This window comes from Plecotus auritus, assembly GCF_963455305.1.
Source record: "Plecotus auritus genome assembly, chromosome: 7".
NCBI lineage: Eukaryota > Metazoa > Chordata > Mammalia > Chiroptera > Vespertilionidae > Plecotus > Plecotus auritus.
In genome coordinates, this window is record NC_137774.1 from 174,561,824 (window position 1) to 174,580,934 (window position 19,111).

Consider the following 19,111-nt stretch of genomic DNA (forward strand, 5'->3'; position numbering starts at 1 on the left):
CCGTGTCATCGGTGATACGACTGCGCAGCCCTCTCCACAAATCATGGGCTTGTCCCCGGGCCGCAGGGTGAGAGATCTGGGGGAGCCCCGGAAGGCAGTGACCTCGCTCGCCCTAGCGCAACCCTGTGCTGCGATGCCAGTGCCGACAGCAGCTCTTCTGGGTGCACGGGGGATGTGGTGACATGGCTTTAAGCAATTCTGAACAGGAGTCACTGGGTCAGGCCTGGCCCAGTGATGCCAGTGAGAATCAGGGTGAGGGTTACTCCAGTAGAGGAACCCCGAGTCAGTGAACCGGGAGAACTCGGCCAGGGTCCAAGGTCTGGAACAGAGGAACACAGTGAAGGTAAATATGGCCTCAGGTGTTGAGGTCGGCCAGATGTGGATTCAAGTTCTGCTCCTGCCACTTGTGCTGCTACAAGCAAGTGAACTACTCTCTGGAAATCCATTTCCACCTGTAAAATGTGAATAGTACGAGTACCCTCTCATGGATCTCACAGCACGGTGCTGCGGCCTTTCCTAAGATAAAACATTTCCAAAGATGAGTCTAACCCAGATTATTTTCAATACTTACAGGGAAGGAGTCCTACGTCCTTGCATTTTTTTCCCTTGCGGATTGCTAAAGTTGAAAATGTTGCAAAACTCAGGCCTCGATGCATTTTTAAATTTTTTAAAATATATATATATTTTTAAATTTTTTAAAGTTACAACACCCATCAGCGTTCCGGAGGCAGTTTTCTAATGGCTTGCTGCCAACACTGTTTTGAATACATTTTTTTTTAATATATTTTATTGATATTTTACAGAGAGGAAGGGAGAGGGATAGAAAGCCAGAAACATCGATGAGAGAGAAACATCGATCAGCTGCCTCCTGCACACCCCCTACTGGGGATGTGCCCACAACCCTGACGGAATCGAACCCGGGACCCTTCAGTCCGCAGGCCGACGCTCTATCCACTGAGCCACACCGGTTTCGGCTGTTTTGAATACATCTTACGTACAGCAAGCAATCGCTTCCCTTCTACTTAACCTAGCAAGAGCCAGTGTTACAGGACTTCACTGTTTTGAGAATGTTCTGTTGTTCTAAGGGCTCGCTCTGAAAAAGGCACTGATCAAACCAAGAGCTACTCGAGTGCCTGGATACGGAGACATTGCTTCCGAATAAAGAATTTCAGGAAAGCCTAGGACTTCTGCAATCATTTCTGTTAATAATATAAAGGGCTAGTCTTCAAACCCGAACACCAGGAGAGCCTCTTGATCCTGGATTGAGGCTACAATTCACATATTCCTCAAAGCTTCCGATTTCCACTACGTGCCTTTCACTACCCTTTCATCCTTTGGTATGACACACGCGTGAATGGAAGCGTTCTTTCTCCTTTTCATCTCCCAAGGACAACCGTGAACGGGGGAAACAAAGCTCACGCTTCAACGGACAGACCAGGCTCGTGACTGCCTCTTGCACCAAGCACGCAGGCTGCGCCAACACAGCTGGACAAGGCCAAGGTCTCCACTCCTCACTCAGACTCTGCCTCCCACCTCGTCAGCATCACCAGTGACCTACAAATCACACCTCAGAGATGTCAGGCTGGGAAAGGCAAGGGAACACTGAGGAACTGTCAGACGTAAGACTAGACAGACAGAGCCATCAAGTGGACTGGAAGCTTGTGCTATAGCTATTATTGGGACAACTGGCAAACCTGGTTGGGTTTCTGAGTGAAGGGATAGTGAGAGTTCCCTGCAATTCTTGCAACTAGTTATCTATAATAATAAGGCTAATTAGACCGGACTTCCGCACGACCTTCCGGACAAAGCCAGGGCCGCGAGAGCCCGAGGCAGCCACACATCTGCGAAGGCAGAGCCCCTTGCACGATTTCCATACATCAGGCCTCCAATTTGGAAAAAAAAAAAAGCCAGAGTGGGAGCTGTCAGGAGACTCGGGCTTCATGAGCAAGCAGCCAAAGTGGAACCTCTTTCCAAGACATGGGCTACTACACAGGCAATTCTAGCTAAGTTCTGACTTGGACCGCAGGGAAAGCACTTGTGTACCATGTTTTTCTTACCAAGGTGAGTTCTGGTATCCGACTGCTGAAATGCGGGGTAAGTGGCTTAGTCTCTGGCAGTCAGAGAATGGAAGTGGCCTAAATCATGTCCAACCTGAAGTTACAGCAGAAAGACAAACTAGTTAACTCTCAAAAGCCTGAGGATGAAATTAGAGGAGAAAGGCGTGTTCCGCTCTGGTGGGAACAGGTCCCTTGAACCCAGGACTGAAACAGCTCTAACAGCATGCCGGGAAGGTCTGAACTCTGCGATGGACTTCTATAAAAGGGGGGAGGGGAGATCTGGTGTAATAGTATCTTTTACTCAGATGGACACTAAGTCTGAGATGAACTATTATAAAGTAAATAATTCCATATTATTTTTTAAAATGTTTCATGCTTTTCAAACCCTTCTCACCCGATTACACCTTTGAGCCATACTACAGAATTGTCAAGGACTGTGTTGTTGTTTTTTTATATATATTTTTTAATAATTTCAGAGACGAAGGGAGAGGTAGAAACATCAGAGATGTGAGAGAATCCTTGATCGGCTGCCTCCTGCACACCCCCCACTGGGGATTGAGCCCGCAACCCGGGCATGTGCCTTTGACCAGAACCGAACCCGGGACCCTTTAGTCTACAGGCCGATGCTCTATCCACTGAGCAAAACTCCAGGGCATTGACTGGAGTTTTGAGTCCATGTGTTTTACGGTCGATCAGGTGGAGCAAAATTAGAGTCATATGTAATGTTCCACAGATCTTTCTATCCCTGTATGAGTTTCCCTAAACAGAAATTTATAAGAGATCTCAATATATAACTAAGCAAAATCACTAACCAAGATGGGAAAAGTAGACACTTGATAAATGAAAATGTAAATTTAGGTTACACGAAGAAGTGATTATACAGTTAAGTATACCAAGGAATAATCAGACTGCACAACACCCACAGGGCAAAGAGAAAAGGAGGCTGTGCACCTTAATTATATGCATTTCCCCTGGGATCAGGTAGCGGTCCACGCCACAGGCCTCCAAGGCTGAACGTGCCAAGGCTAATTCACATTCCAAAAGCACTCATGCAGAAAGGCACTCCATTCAATAAAACCCACTCGACAGGGAACAGCCATTCATGTTCAGGCGTGTGAAACTGGGATGACACATAGGGCACGTTTCTTATTTTTTATTTCAACATTTAAAATATTCACAGATGTAGTATATTCATTGACATCTCCACGGAAGATGTACCCAACAAAGCATACAGGTATTCCAGTTACAAAGCACATGTCTGTGACTACGTAAAGATTTTACTCCTAGAATTTATCTGGCAAACACCACTAAAAAACAAACACACACACACACCCCAAAAAAACTTTTGAGTGTTTCACTGGATTTCCATAAAAAGTGAATAGCAGACTATCAAGAGAAATCCCTAAATATTCGCCAGCACTTTTTTACTATTTCAGACTTTCATAGTACTCTTTCAACATACCCATGTCATCAATAATTCTCAATTATTTTTCTTTTCCCCTCAATAGCCAAGGCCAAGATGTATATGCTTTTTATTTTCATAATCTTTTTTCCAAAAATACTATGCAGAATAGAGTGATCATCACAGGATCTTGACTGGCTAATGAGGTAGGAACAGTCTTCAAAAGAAGTTCTTAAGCATTTATGAAACAAGAGAATAATCAAATTATATGCAGTTGGTTTTTTTTAGTGGTTGTTCTTTTAATAAAATGCCAAGAGCACTGGAAACTGGTCACATGCTACTTGTATGTAAAAGACGGAGAGTAAAACCCCACGAGAAAAGCCCTGCTGCCGAGCACATGCCAGGGCCGTGGTGGTGAAGTCCATGTTGGCATCACACGGCAAGAAACGGCTGCCCCAAAATGCCAAGCTTTCCTTCTGAGTGATCTTACCAAAAAGGTCAAGTTTAAACAGAAACAAAAGTCCCCTTTCTTTCAGTAGGAGTTAATTTGGCTCTTATTTTAACCCAGCTCTCATCCTTCCCTACACACACACCAAAAAAAAAAAAAAAAAGATTAATAATTTCTATATACTGCACATCCAGTAGCATTATTTAAATGAATTTAGCAGTCAACTTACCAAATTCTGCCAGAGAAGCACTCCTTATATGAAGGTTTAACAACGTACACTAAACAGCTGGAAAATGCCTGGGTAGTAACAGATTTCAGCACCATCTCTCTACTAGCAGGTTGTTTCACAATGCACACACCCTTAAATTCCTATAAGCCTAGGAAAGTCAGCAATTATCCCCTCTCCATCTATACCTAAATCAAAGTTCTGTGTTCTAACGACCCTTTCTGTATATATAAGGAATAGTTTTCAAATCTACCCAATCAAGTTCACAGGACATGTTTCCAAAAGAGGGGAAAGTTATCAATCAAGTATGAATTTTCTAAAATACATTATTTGAACACTTTGGGGAAAGTTATCAATCAAGTATGAATTTTCTAAAATACGTTATTTGAACACTTTGGTACCTATTATTTGATGAAGGCTAAAATACCAGAAAGAGAGTTTATTTCCCCAATTACATACTGATTAGGGTTACTGCTAAAAACACTAAAAAAAAAATCTAAAAATGTAAAAAAAAAAACTTAGAATAGCTGCCAGATAAATTGATAACTATATGTGGTTTGGAAGATGGTTTTGAATCAAGTCCTTGACAATTCTATAAAATGTTCTAGACATAGTTAGCAATCAAACTTGGTATAATAGTGCAACTCTCTATATGGCAATAACCAATTTTTATTTTACTTTAGCTATCAAAAATAACTTGTCAACAAGCATTTTTTACATCTTTAAACCTTTCTTTTGACTATTCTACCTAGAATCGTGTCCTATCTACAGGATCAAACTATCATTCGTTTGCAGAGAATTCTCCCGTCAGCACGGCCTTCTTTCACTTCAGGCACAGCTCCCTCACATTCTTTTCCTAAGGCACACCAGGCCGTTTACGGCCGCCAAGGCCCTGAAACCTCTACTTCAACCTATGTCTCTGTCATCGGTTCCGTGAAAACCCTATGGAGTACCTGCTAGATTAACTGCAAAAGAACAAAGCCTATTTCTGAAGCAAAGGCCAAAAAAACGAGCAGATGCTCTTTCCCTAAAAACCAACCACACTGCCTACATAACAGTAAAGCTCAGCTATATCCCTGGCTCTATATAATCCATACTCGATGTTCTAAAATAAAATGTTAGGCCAGTGAATTTTCACACTTTTTATTAAGTCCTAGTCTAATTTAACAATATCTGATTCTATAGACATCATCCTACGGTGAACATGTTTACTAAGTGAAAGCAAATCAGACTCTAAGTCATTATTTTCCGCAGACTAAGCAATAACTACTACACAGAACACTACAGGTCATGACATACACTTACTTGCTCAGAGTTTTCATACAAGCCATGTTATTTATCAAACTATATCTCCTAATATTTAATACAGTAGAATTAGTGATTGTAGTTCCCATATAATATTGTAGTTACAAGTACCTTATTGAGATAACTAACATTTCGACAGTTTCACTGACTTTCCAGATTAGCAGAATATATTCAAGAGAAAGTAAAAAGTGAAACGAAAACTGAACAGGACAAGTTATGGAAGGAAAATGAAGTGAAGATAAAGAGGGAAGTGAAGTATCAGTGGGGCTGAAAAGCAAAGCCTAGACATTTGTTTAGAAGAGATCAACTGTGGATTTCACAGATGAAGTTTATAAATTCAATACAATATATATCCTTTTAATGTAAAAGCAGAGTTGAAATTAAAAGGTCTGTAAACTGTTAACTTTTGGCCTTAAGTAGTACCAATTCTTCTGATCAAAGAAGGCCACAACAGTTCAGATTGTATTACGTGGTTTTATTTTACACTAGGTGGTGGGCACAAAGCAACCCCCTGAATAAAGTTGACAATTAGCTTCACTCAGAACATTTTTAATAATGCACATTAAAAAAAAAAAAAGTACTCTTACAAATTGTTCTGCAATCCAAATATACAACAGCCTGGAAAACAACATTTAAAAAAAAAGCCAATGTAAAAAGACAGGTTAAAACAACTAGAACAGGACAGGTTTACATGGCTCAGATTTCACAGTTTCCTCACTGCATCGTCAATGTCAGAAATCTGTTCCTTCAGCTGGCTCCACTGCTCAGGATTTAAGGAAATACCTGAAACAAAGTTTTAAAAATCAAAAGTTGAAAATGTATTTAAGCTTTCTTGAGGACTTTTAAACTTCCAAATAAAATACTGTTTTATCAAAACTGCCATTTTGAATGGCACAATGATATAATATTGAGAACAAGATATCTTGTTAATTCTAGATTCATCCTGATTGCCTGAGATGACGGATGTTCTATCTAGTTTTACTTCCCACACTGCATCCTGCAAGTCACTTACTAAACTCGGTGAGAACTAACGGTGACCGGCTCACGAAGCTTGCAAACTAGCCATTTCAGTGGCCAGGCCCAGCTTTGGTGTGGGACACCCATTCCTACATTGTTGGCTCCAACATTTGCTCAAAATTTCCACAGGAGCTCAGGTGAATGACTTGTATGGAGTTCTTCCAGAAGCATTCCCTTCACTTTGGAAAATCCCTGGGATGTGACTTCTTGGATGGTACATTCTAGAGACTGGATTCAAATCCCAGCCTCGTTATCACTAACAATATGACTTTAAAACAATTACAAGTACCTCTGAGCCTAAGTTTTCTTGCCATTAAAATGGTCCGTATACCTCACGGGTTGCTGTGGTGACTAAACTGGCTGATTGGAATTACAAGCTTGGCATATCACTGGGCATGTGTAAAACTTAGAGAACGTTAGCTAATGGCGTGTCTCAAGTATGAGCAGAAAGAACACTGTACTTTAAACTTCCCATAGTCTCATACCTGACCCATGCAAATGGAGAAATAAACTAGAACTGAAGAACTGATGGATTTCTCAGAAAACTGCTGGGAGGCCGTAAACGGAGAGGAAGAAGAATGTATTGGGACCCCACCTAGGAAGGGCTTTCAAGCTCATCTCACTGGTTGGTAACCACTGCAAGAAAAGAACTCACCCTGACCGGTTTGGCTCAGTGGACAGAGCATCGGCCAGCAGACTCAAGGGTCCCGGTTCGATTCCGGTCAAGGGCATGTACATTGGTTGCGGGCACATCCCCAGTAGGGAGTGTGCAGGAGGCAGCTGATCGATGTTTCTCTCTCATTGATGTTTCTAACTCTCTATCCCTCTCCCTTCCTCTCTGTAAAAAATCAACAAAATATATTTTAAAAAAAGAACTCTGACAATGGCCACAATGGAACAGCTGGACTGACCAATCCCAAAAGTGGGCTGAACAAGAAAATGTAAAAGGATATGAAAATATAGACATTGTTTACTAAACCTAAAAACTACAGGAAGGAAGGAAGTTATACCTTACGAGATGACATGCAGGCAGAAGAAAAGAGGCATTTTTTCATTAGCTTGGCACACAAACGTTCTCTAGCTACTTGGTGAATTAATAAAGAATGCTGTGCCCTGGCTGGTGTGGCCCAGTGGTCGAGCACCAGCCCATGCACTGAAGGCAGGGCTCGTGTGGTAGGCAATGAATCAATGTGCCTCTCACGTCAATGTCTCTCTCTCCCCCTTCCACTCTCTCTAAAGATCAATGGAAAAAATAACTCGTGAGGATAACTAATTTAGTATGCTTCCATGGTGCTGGATGGAGTACAAAAGGAAGACAAAACCCACTTAAAGGGCACCACTCAGAAGAACACCCAAAAGGAACACTGTGAACCAGGATTCCCATTCCTAATGGCACAGCTTCCCAGACAGTGCCTACTCTGAAATTAACATAAAGGTAATTCGTACGTGATATTCAAGTAAACCAGCAGCCTTGTAACTCCCGCGCAATCCAAGTGCTTTCTCACTTCACGGTATCTGCACAATCTCCTCTACTTTGAAAGTGATTCCCTCTCCCATACAATTCACACGACTAGCTCTTCCTTCATCTAAAGTGTCAAATGACACTTCCTTAGGAGATTCCCAGAGCACTTCCCCTCTCAAAATTATCTGCCCTTTTACTTCTCGCCCTTATCGTTTTAATTATATGTTTACCTGCATAACTTTTTTAATATATAGTTTTTCATTTATTTCAGAGAGGGAGAGGGAGAGACAGACAGAAACATCCATGATGAGAGAGAATCAATGATTGGCTGCCTCCTGCACACCCCCATTGAGGCTCGAGCTCACAACCCAGGCCCTGACCGGAAATCAAACAGAGACCTCCTGGTTCACAGGTCACCGCTCAACCACGGAGCCACGCTGGCTGGGCTCCGCCAGGATTTATCCTCATTGAAGTGTTGCCCTGCCGGGCAGCTCAGTTGGTTGGAGCATCGTCCCATACATCAAAAAAAGGGTGCGGGTTCGATCCCCGGTCAGGGTATGTTCAGGAAGCAACCCAACATCGATGTTCTCCCTCCCTCCCTCCCTCCCTCCCCCTCTCTCTTTTTCTCCCTCCCTCTCTCTCTAGAATTCACAGAAACATATCCTCAGGTGAGGATTAAAAAATAGTGTCATACCAAAAAGACTACAGAAGATAGTGAATCAACCAAATAAGGATCTTCCTAGTGCACTGCCAACATTATTTCAATTTTAAACTAGGTCACTTCGTTTTTTATTGAGTCCCAATATTATGACCAAATCCAAGAAATTAAATCTCACCTTTTCTTCCTGGTTTCATTTCACCTTCTGGATCCATCCAATATTCTCTAATATCAATTAGGACTTTTCCTTTGAAGTCCCTTACGCTGACGTACCTCATTTTCCCAATCTGCAAAAGAAACAGAACATAAAAAAGCATTAATTTATAAGTCCATGTTTATATTCACAACTTTCTGCTTACTCACTATTCTTTTACTCACAAAAATAACTACTACTATCAATACCAAAACCACAATCCAAAGGAAACGTCACTATTAAAAAGAAATCTTTGTAAATGATGGAACTAAACAAGTACAATCACATTTCTAATCATTTTACATTGAAAGAATCAATAGCAAAATAGTGCAACCGCTATGGAAAACAGTATGGAGATTCCTCAAAACATAGAACATATGATCCAGCAGCCCCACTTCTGGATAAGTATCTACAAGAAATAAAAGCGGGGTCTTGAAGAGGTATTATTTGTACACCCATAGTCACAGCAACATTACTCACAATAACATCTGGGATAGGCAACCCAAATGTCCATCTTCTGATAAAGGAATAAACAAAATGTGACATATACAAGCAATGGAATATTATTCAGCTTAAAAAGAAAGACGTTCAACATGGATGAGCTTGAGGCCATTATGCTAAGTGAAGTAACAAGTCACCAAAAGATATAGATTGTATGATTCCACTATAAGATGCCTAGAACTGTCAGATTCCTCTCTGAAATCAATAAAAATATATATGTACTAGAGGCCCGGTGCACGAAATTCGTGCACTGCGGGGGGGGGGGGTGTCCCCCCCTCAACCCAGCCTGCACCCTCTCCAATCTGGGATCCCTCTCACAATCCAGGACTGCTGGCTCCCAACTGCTCGCCTGACTGCCTTCCTGATTGCCCCTAACCACTTCTGCCTGCCAGCCTGATCACCCCCTAATCACTCCCCTGCCAGCCTGATTGATGCCTAACTGCTCCCCTGCCAGCCTGTTTTCCCCTAACTGCCCTCCCCTGCCAGCCTGGTCACCCCTAACTGCCCTCCCCTGCAGGCCTGGTCACCCCTAACTGCCCTCCCCTGCAGGCCTGGGTCCCTCCCAACTGCCTTTCCCTGCAGGCCTGGCCACCCCCAACTTCTCTCCTCTGCCGGCTTGGTCACCCCTAACTGCCCTCCCCTGCAGGCTTGATCGCTCCCAACTGCCCTCCCTTGCAGGCCTGGTCCCTCCCAACTGCCCTCCCCTGCTGGCCTGATTGCCCACAACTGCCCTCCCCTGCTGGCCATCTTGTGTCCACATGGGGCCAGGATCTTTGACCACATGGGGGCAGCCATCTTGTGTGTTGGAATGATGGTCAATCTGCCTATTACTCTTTTATTAGATAGGATAGAGGCCTGGTGCATGGGTGGGGGCCAGCTGGTTTGCCCTGAAGGATGTCCCGGATCAGGGTGGGGGTTCCCTTGGGGCGTGGGGCGGCCTGGGCAAGGGGCCTGTGGTGGTTTGCAGGCCGGCCACGCCCCCTGGTGACCCAAGCGGAGGCCCTGGTATCTGGGGTTTATTTATCTTCTACAATTGAAACTTTGTAGCCTGGAGCGGAGCCAAGCCTTCTGCTTGCTCCGTGGCAGCAGCCATTTCTATTGGGATTTATGTATCTTCTATCATTGAAACTTTGTAGCCTTAAGCGGAGGCCTGGGCCGGCCAGGGTGTGCGGAAAGCTTGGCTTCCTCCATCACCGGGGGCAACCCTAGCCTCCTGCTCTTTCCAGCTCCGTGGCCGCCATTTCTGTTTGGGTTTATGTATCTTCTATCATTGAAACTTTGTAGCCTTGAGTGGAGGCCTAGGCCGGCAAGGGCAGGTGGAAAGCTTGGCTTCCTCCATTGCCGGGGAAACCCGAGCCTCCCTCCTGCTCTCTGTGGCCGTAGCCATCTTAGTTGGGTTTATTTGCATATTCGCTCCTGATTGGCTGGTGGGCGTGGCTGGTGGGTGTAGCAGAGTGATGGTTAATTTGCATATTACTTTTTATTAGATAGGATTTTTAAACGTAAGTATCTTAGGAGGCTATGGCACTGAACTAAACATTTTCATTTTGGTTTTACAATAAGCCTAAGAGTTTACTGAATAGGTAAAATTAAAATCTACTGAAAATCTACTAAAATAATTTTCATTATTAGATAAGTCAAATAAAAGTTCAATGTGGGCTTGAGCAAGTGGAAGAGACTTTAGGTGATAGGATTTGACCTTGAAAAATGATCAGCCATTAAATAAGTAAAAGGGAGAAAAAACTGACAAAGACATAGAAGGGAGAAAGCAGAAAGATACAATACTGATTTTCACGGGCAGGCTGACCACATTGACCTATATCGCAGAGGACTTGAAAACACAGGAAGAAAATTCTGAAGCCTGTATAGGTTCTTAGAGCAAGGACAAAAAAAAAAAAAAAGAAACAATCAGAAAAATACTACTACAGCTGCTTGTCTTCTGGAAGACTCGTCTCCCTGAGATACCAGAAACCTGCAGAGAATTAAAACTTTAAACTCTCACTAGAAAAAGTGAACCTCTTTTTCAAAAAGACAAACAATGATCACAAGTAATTGAAGAGGCAGAAAAACTGTCGTTGATTTGCAGTTTGGCCAGTGGCAGCGTTTCCGAGGCAGTGATGTGCGGAGAGTGGAGATGCTGCCAGCTGACCTCCTGAAAGGCACCTGGAACGAGTGCTGAGAGGGGTTCCTTTAAGGCTGGGGGTGGGAGGGGGGAGTGGGGGGAGGGTGGCCTCGATATATTAAGAAAGTGTTTGTTTATAGACTAACCAGTACATTAGACATGTACTGTACATAAGAAAGGCTAAAACAGGAATTCGTTTGGGGTCTGGAACAAATTAATTCAATTTACATTCTTTCTAATGGGGAAAAATGATTCGGTTTTCGAACAAATTGGGTCTCGAACAGCCTTCCAGAATGAATTAAGTTAGAGAACCGAGGTTCCACTGTACTTTCTAATGTGCAGTTCTCAATATCTTCTTTTGGATTTCTACAGCTTTTAAATGCACATTGTTTTAAATACAGCATCCCTACAGACTTTCAGGAGTTAGCAATAATCTAGCACCACAGAGTCTGCTCCCAAGCTGTCAATTTGGCTCAAATTAAACTCGTAAAAGAAATTTTTTCAGCATCATATAAATTCCTTTCATTTCTACTAACTTGTTCTTGCATTTCAATGACGATCCTTAGCCAAGAGCACTCTAATAGAAAGACTGTGCCCTCTTAGATGAAGGCGCTTTGATCGTTCTTCAGATCCAGCCAGATAGTAAGCCCGCTGGACCCAGTACGCAGCTTTACCTGGAACATGTTGTCATCCCTGCTGCTGCTGCTCTGTTTGGAAGATGACAGGGCTCTTGAAGTCTCACCAGTCTTTTGCTTCTTTACAGGCTTTTCTGAAGCAACTTGCTTTTTCCTCTTTAACTTGAAAGAAAAATATGAATATGGTTAAAACGTGCACACTTAAAACACTTCTCAGGTTTATGGACAGAAAAAGGGGGGGAGGGTTTAATACAAGTTCAGTGACCAACAGTAACCTCGCAGGAGGATCTGACCATAAATTCCTAACTGGGCAGGCCTGGAAGTTTTTAGTAAAGGGTTTCTCTTTGCATTAAGCCCTGCCCATTGTCTCTGAGCACCTAGGTTAACACACCTTTGAAATGCCCAGTTCTCAGACCCCTGGGAAGCTTCATCACCCTCGGGAGAACACAGGGTCTTGTTAACTAGCCTGTAGTCCAATCCCAGCCTCGCTTTCCATGTAATCTTCCTTGTTTCCTTCATAATTCCAAATGCACAAAACAAACTGCAAAACTGTCCTTCTCCAGAGCATTAGGTCTTGTTCCCAACAATGTCATCAGTTTGGCTTAATTAACTCTTATAAAAATTCCCTACAAGGTTAGACGTTCCTTACATGGACAGGTTCAAAAGATTCCAAAATTTTTTAAGACTTAAAGAATCAAAAGTCTACATTTACTTATTAAGTAAAAAGTATACACATAGTCAAGACCCACCTGACAATGAAACTTTGAAACTAACCTAACACTGGTATATAACAGTGTTTGCAAACAGTTCTGAGGAGCCCAAAGAATACTTTAGGCCTGAGAGTGGTATTAAGCAGAAAAAGTTATTTTGTAGATCAGAATCCCACAAAAAAAGATGAGGGGCCTACTGCTTTTGAATAAACTTCTGGACACCACAAGTCTGTTAAAGCTACAAAGGGGATGTGCCAACTAGGAAGAATACAACCAACTTATTCCATTTCTAGGATATGATTATGCTCTGCCTATTCCAAGAGACACTTACACGGGCTTAGGGAATCTGAGTAGGCAAAGCTAAGAAACCTATTTTGTACTTGGCACAAGTCAACTCAAAAACGTCCTCATCACACAAAAAAAAAATAACTAAAGATAGACAGCAATGTATTAGACTAGCATTCAAAAGCAAAACAATGTTTTAAAAGCAGCATCATTGCAAAAGCTTTTTATATAACCTGTCTCAAAATGAGCCCATGAAAACCAGTCAAGTTCCCAACCCAAACAGCAGAGGGCAGTCATGTTCCTTAGTGGAAAGCCTAAGCTAGTATGGGGTGGGCAAACGTAGGCTTACAGTTGTAATATCAATGAAAGCAACAAATAACAGCACAATAAACAGTTTCATGTATTCACAACTGGAAACCCTCTTTTGTCCACCCCTGTATATTCATTTACTAATTTAGATGAAGCTAGACATAATATAATGTAGACAAACAAAAAGAAATGGATGCATTTAACGTATGTCCTTAGGATTAATAGTACTATTTGGAACAAACAGCAAAAATTACTCTGCTCAATAAGCAAAAGCAATTATTCTTTACATCAGGGTCTGTCTCTCAGCCGTGGGCAAACTACTGCCCGCAGGCCGGATCCGGCTGTTCTATCCTGTTCTCTTGCTCTCCCCTCCGCTCCTTTACTTTGAATTTATATTAGTTCACACAAACACTCCATCCATGCTTTTGTTCCGGCCCTCCGGAACCCATGGTGGCCCTCGAGTCAAAAAGTTTGCCCACCCCTGGCTAGATAGTCCCTGCGGACTGGTACATGCCTGACACACAAAAGCTCAATAAAAATATGTTCAATGAACATATCCAAATGCTATCTATGCTGGTGTAACTGAGTTCCCACTACAGTATATATAGATTTTCTGAAGGCTTGTTTCGCTCTTCCAGATGACACTATGCTCTGTATTTCCCTATGAAGATCCATCTTCCCCAAACCCCCCCAGAAGCTCTCTCTTAAACTAACACTGCCAACTAGGCTCACAGACAACACTGCCGGCGCTTCCAGGAGGCAAAGGACAGTCTGCGGGGAGGCAGCCCTGAGGAAGGAAGTGCGAGGCGCCAGGCGAAGGAGAAGAATGCACCACGGACAGTGCAGCTGCCCGATGCAGAAAAAGCCTCCTCTGCCTGAACAGGCGATTTCAGGGCAGCTTCGCTGGGTGCTAAAAGGAGGGGACCAGAGTAAGTAACATCCTAACTTAAAATGCACCAAGCCTACACTTTAAGTCATACTTGTGGGCTGGATACACACCAATGACTGAGACAGTGGTCAAAACTGACTTATGCATTCAAGGAGTTCAGATAATTTGGATCAATTACTTCATACAATAGCTACAGATTAAGCCTATTTCTAAATAATGGCAAACAGTGACTTTGGCCTAATTCTAATGCTATTCCTCTAGGGCAGTGGTTCTCAACCTTTCTAATGCCGCGACCCTTTAACACAGTTCCTCATGTTGTGGGGACCCCCAACCATAAAATTATTTATTTTCGTTGCTACTTCCTAACTGTCATTTTGCTACTGTTATGAATCGTAACGTAAATATCTGTTTTCCAATGGTCTTAGGCTCTACAGCAGCGGTTCTCAACCTGTGGGTCGCGTCCCACAGGTTGAGAACCACTAGCAGGGTCGCCTAAGACCATCGGGAAACACAGATATTTACATTACGATTCATTAATAGTAGCAAAGTTACAGTTACGAAGTAGCAACAAAAATAATTCTATGGTTGGGGGTCACCACAACATGAGGAACTGTGTTAAAGGGTCGCGGCGTTATAAAGGTTGAGAACCACTGCTCTAGGGTCATGGCAGTGGTTCTGCAGGTTTAGGGTTCCTCAACAGAAGTTAGTGTGAGGCTGGCTGGAGTCTGAATTAGGGGAGAGGGATGTGCATGGAGCAGCACCCTAGGCATATGAGTGAAGTGAAGATCCAGGGCCTTCCACACTTTCACAGAAACACCCATCCTGGCTCTCATTTTAAGATTCCGACACACCTTGCTGTCCCTCAGAACTGGATCTGGGCAATACTGCGGAAGTAAGTACTACAGAAATGACCTGGTGCAGTAATAGTCACCTTTTTGTCAACTTCACTGTCGGAATCGCTGCCAGAAGAGCTTGAAGAAACAAGTTCCTTTGACTTAGGCATTCTGAAAGAAAAACGTATTATGTAAGTAATTTACAAATTGCTCTATTACATTCATTTTAACTCTCCCCCAACCAAAACTTTAAGAAGTTCCATGGCTCATGCTACCATTTTGTGGTACTGGAGTCGTTATACTGAGCGCAATGCTAGAAGTTATATTCTAATCTATGCCCTTCCAAGCTGAAAATAACATGCAAAGTGTCATACACATCTCACACTCTCACACCCCTTTCTCAAAGCCAATGTGTGTTTTTACACTTCATTTTAGCAGGGTTAGATGTTTGTGAGTAGGGTCCATTGCAAGAAGCAGCTGGCAGCAACCAGGAAAAGCCAGGGAGAGTAAGTCCTCTCAGTAAGGCTTTCCACTTCTCATTGATGAGACCTGACATAAAATTATTCACCACAGGAAATAACCACAACATCCACACAACACAGGGAATACTTGCACTACACAGATGTTGATATACAATTAATTTGCCATTACAATACTACTAAAGGCCTGGTGCACGAAATTCGTGCACTCAGAGTTCGCTCAGCCTGGCACCCTATCCGGTCCGGGAGCCCTCAGGTGATGTCCAACTGCTGCGAAGGCAGGAGAGGCTCCCACCACCACCGCACCACCACCGCCACCACACGGCTGGCAAACACCGCTTCTGGCTGAGCGGTGCACCCCCTGTGGGAACACACTGACCACCAGGGGGCAGCTCCTGCGTTGAGCGTCTGCCCCCTGGTGGTCAGTGAACCGCATAGCGACCGGTCATTAAGGTCATTGGGTCCTAAATAATAGATTTTTCATATTTTGTACATGTTCTTTTCTTTGGCTTTTTGACCATGCCATCAAATAACAGGGACTAATTCAGAGTTCACAAAGTGATACATAATTCACAATTCGCTACATTTTAACACTGATTTTCTACTCTGGAATGCACTAAAATCTGAAGAATCTGCTTGTGGCAGCGGCAAAACCTGTCCTCAAATTCCCACGGAGACCCTAGCTCCCCAGGTCCAGCCCCTTCCTTTCCAGCAGACGTTTCCTGGGTGCCTGAGCAGCAAGGCGAGAGCCCTGTGCATCTGCATGTGTTTAAAGCCTAGACCCCACATTTCAAGGAATTCCAAGACACCCCGAACCTCTTCTCAGGGCACTGATACCAGGTGGTAAAATGTTCTCTTCAGCTCTCTCCACCGCCCCTCTCAAGAGACTGAGTCATAGCTTTTCTATGCCCTAATGGGCCCCATATACACAACACACAGTCTTGACGTGTTTAAAAGAAAAAGACTTCATTTCCTCCTTGAAAAAATGATACATAACGTAGCATTCTAGACTGAACTTGCATTAGCAGTGGCCTTGACTGTGTCCCACAAGAGGAGGTCAAGGTAAAAGAGGGCCACCCCAATCCTGGACATGAAGTTCCAAAGCTCCCAGCGTGCCCAGGGGAATTGGGCGGGGAGGGGGGGGGGGGGGAGACCTGCATAAACACGCCTCACACACTATTCCTGCTCCTGCTCCATTTTACAACCGTATCTCCCAATCGATCCCGTTCTGCATGCTGGCTGCTAAGAACGCCAAGCAACATTTCCAACCCAGATCAAACATGGCCTGTGTTTCCCTTGGACACGTCGGCCATCTGCTAAAAGCTGCCTGGGGGGCCTAGGCTCGCTTCAAAGAGATACGCCCTCGCGTTCAACCCGAAGAAGTCCACTGACAAGCAGACAAGGTACCTAAAGCCGGCCTCTTAGAACCGATGGCAAAGATATTTATGTTTCCCACATGGGCCTTTATTGTTCAAAAAAAAAAAAAAGGGAGGCTCGTAAATGAGGCAAATGACACGAACATGGCTAAACGTTATACAAAACCCAACTAAAAACAAACAAAAACACGCGAAATCGCTGGTGCTGGCTGGCGGGGGGGAGGACTGGAGACGACGAGGTGGAAACCGATCAGCCAGGGCTGAAGGGCGCAGGAAGTCGGTGCAGCCCGCGGGGGTCACCCCCAGGACGGGGAGGCGGTCGCGGGGGGCAGGACGCCGGGGGCTGGAGGCGGCCGGGGCTGCGGGGGAGGGCGGCCGGGCCGGCGGAGGGGCGTGGGAGGCGGCGAGTGCGGCGGCGGCCGAGCGGGAAGAGGAGGGACTTGCACCCAGCGCCATTTTCTCCACTCGGAGCCCTCGCCACCCCCGGACGCAGCCGGCCGCCCCCCACCCCGCCCTCGGCCCCCCGTCCCCGCCCTCCTCCGACGGGGTCCGCGCGCCCCCGCCCCTAGAGCGCCCCCCACCCGGGAGGCAGGGGTGGGGGTCCCGGGGAGGCCTTGCGGAGGAGCGGCCCCGCACGCGCCCCCGCCCGGCCCGAGCGGCCGCCGCATTGTCCGGGGGCGTCCGGCCCCCTGCCCGCGGCTCCGCGTGCCCGGCCGCGCTCCGAAACCCCGGGCCGCCGCGCCCGTCGTCCCTGGGCCGTTCCCGGGGGGCAGCTCCCGGCGCCGAGGGGGCTGCAGCACCAGGGGCAGGGGATCCTAGACGGAGGAGGGGGTCGGGCCCGGAGGAGGGGTCCGTGGAGGCCGAGGCGGGGAAGGGGCAGGTCAGGAGCGCCGCCATTTCCCGCACGGTCACCCCCGAGGCGAGCGGAGGCCGCGGACGGCTCGCGGGCCGGGCGGGAGGGTGAGGGGGCGGCGGGACCCGGGGTCGCGGGGTCGCGGGGTGGGGGCGGGTCCCCCGAACTCACGCTGCGCTCCTGCCGCCGACCAGCCTCTGCTCGCTCGCTCCTCGCTACTGACAGAGAACCGGACGTGACGGAAGCCGGAGGCCCTGGTCCCGCCCCCGAGCACGTGACGGGGCGGGGCCTCGCCGGAGAAACCCGCACCGAGACCCTTTCCAGGGCCTTAAAGGAGCCGCCCCTGGTCCTAAACAGACGAATAAAACCTGAGCGATAAGCACAGATGAGAGAGACGCAGTGGAGTGGGAAAAGGAGACTTCGAGCTCAGCATGGCCGCACTGACAGGCTAGGTCACAGGGGTGGGCAAACTTTTTGACTCGGGGGCCACCATGGGTTCTTAAACTGGACCGGAGGGCCGGAACAAAAGCATGGATGGAGTGTTTGTGTGAACTAATATAAATTCAAAGTAAAGGAGCGGAGGGGAGAGCAAGAGAACCCTCCGCTCTTTCGGCTCCACGGGCCGGATAGAACAGCCGAACGGGCCGGATCCGGCCCGCGGGCCGTAGTTTGCCCACGGCTGGTAGGAGTAGTCAGTCCTAGGGGAGCGGAGAGTTGGCACAGAGAAAGAGTGGGGGAGTCATTGAAGCCAGATGGTGAAGTGCCTTAAATGACGTCCCAAGAGCTTGGACTTGATTCCACGTGAAAAAGAAGGCAGTGAGCCCTGGCCGGTTTGGCTCAGTGGGTAGAGCGTCAGCCTGCAAACCGAAGTGTCCTGGGTTCGATTCCAGTCAAGGGCACCTGCCCAGGTTGTGGGCTCCATCCCCAGTGTGGGGCATGCAGGAGGCAGCTGATCAATGATTCTCTCTCATCATTGATGTTTCTATCTCTCTCTCCTTCTCCCTTCCTCTCTGAAATCAATAAAAATGTATTTTTTAAAGAAGAAGAAGAAGGATGAGTCGTGAAAAGCTCTTGAGCCAGGGCAGTGAAATGTTTTCGGGATGTCTGGGGTGATAGGAAGACGGTTGAAGGAAGAAGAAGGAAGAGCTGGAAGCTGGGAACCACGTAGAGGAGGGTGCTCTAATAGCCAGTGTGAGAAGTGATCAGTTCCTGGAATATCAGAGTGACTGCCGTTTGGACTCGGCCCCAGAGGAGCTCTCTGTGCACAGGTCTGGTCCAACAGAGGGAGCATAAGGAGTAATAAGAAAAGATCTGTTCTAAACTTAAACCCCCTGGGTGCAAGCAACTCTGC

General features: G+C 45.8%; 1 protein-coding gene across 1 annotated transcript; it reads right to left on the reverse strand.

The window, feature by feature from the left end:
* Window positions 1-3,195: 3,195 nt before the first annotated feature.
* Window positions 3,196-18,028, reverse strand: SUB1 (SUB1 regulator of transcription). The gene is made up of 5 exons (XM_080679925.1): window positions 17,932-18,028; window positions 15,151-15,223; window positions 12,066-12,188; window positions 8,754-8,862; window positions 3,196-6,221 (listed from the first exon to the last, which is right to left on the reverse strand). The coding sequence occupies exons 2-5, from the start codon at window positions 15,220-15,222 to the stop codon at window positions 6,142-6,144; spliced, it is 384 nt and encodes a 127-aa protein (XP_080536051.1). The 5' UTR covers window position 15,223; window positions 17,932-18,028; the 3' UTR covers window positions 3,196-6,141.
* Between the last annotated feature and the right edge of the window lie 1,083 nt (window positions 18,029-19,111).

Coding starts and splice junctions, on each gene's coding strand:
- SUB1 (XM_080679925.1), bottom strand. CDS start 15,222: ATGCCTAAGTCAAAGGAACTTGTTTCTTCAAGCTCTTCTGGCAGCGAT. Junction 12,189..15,150: donor ACAGTGAAGTTGACAAAAAG/GTGACTATTACT, acceptor TTTTCTTTCAAG/TTAAAGAGGAAAAAGCAAGT. Junction 8,863..12,065: donor GGGATGACAACATGTTCCAG/GTAAAGCTGCGT, acceptor TTTCTTTTGCAG/ATTGGGAAAATGAGGTACGT.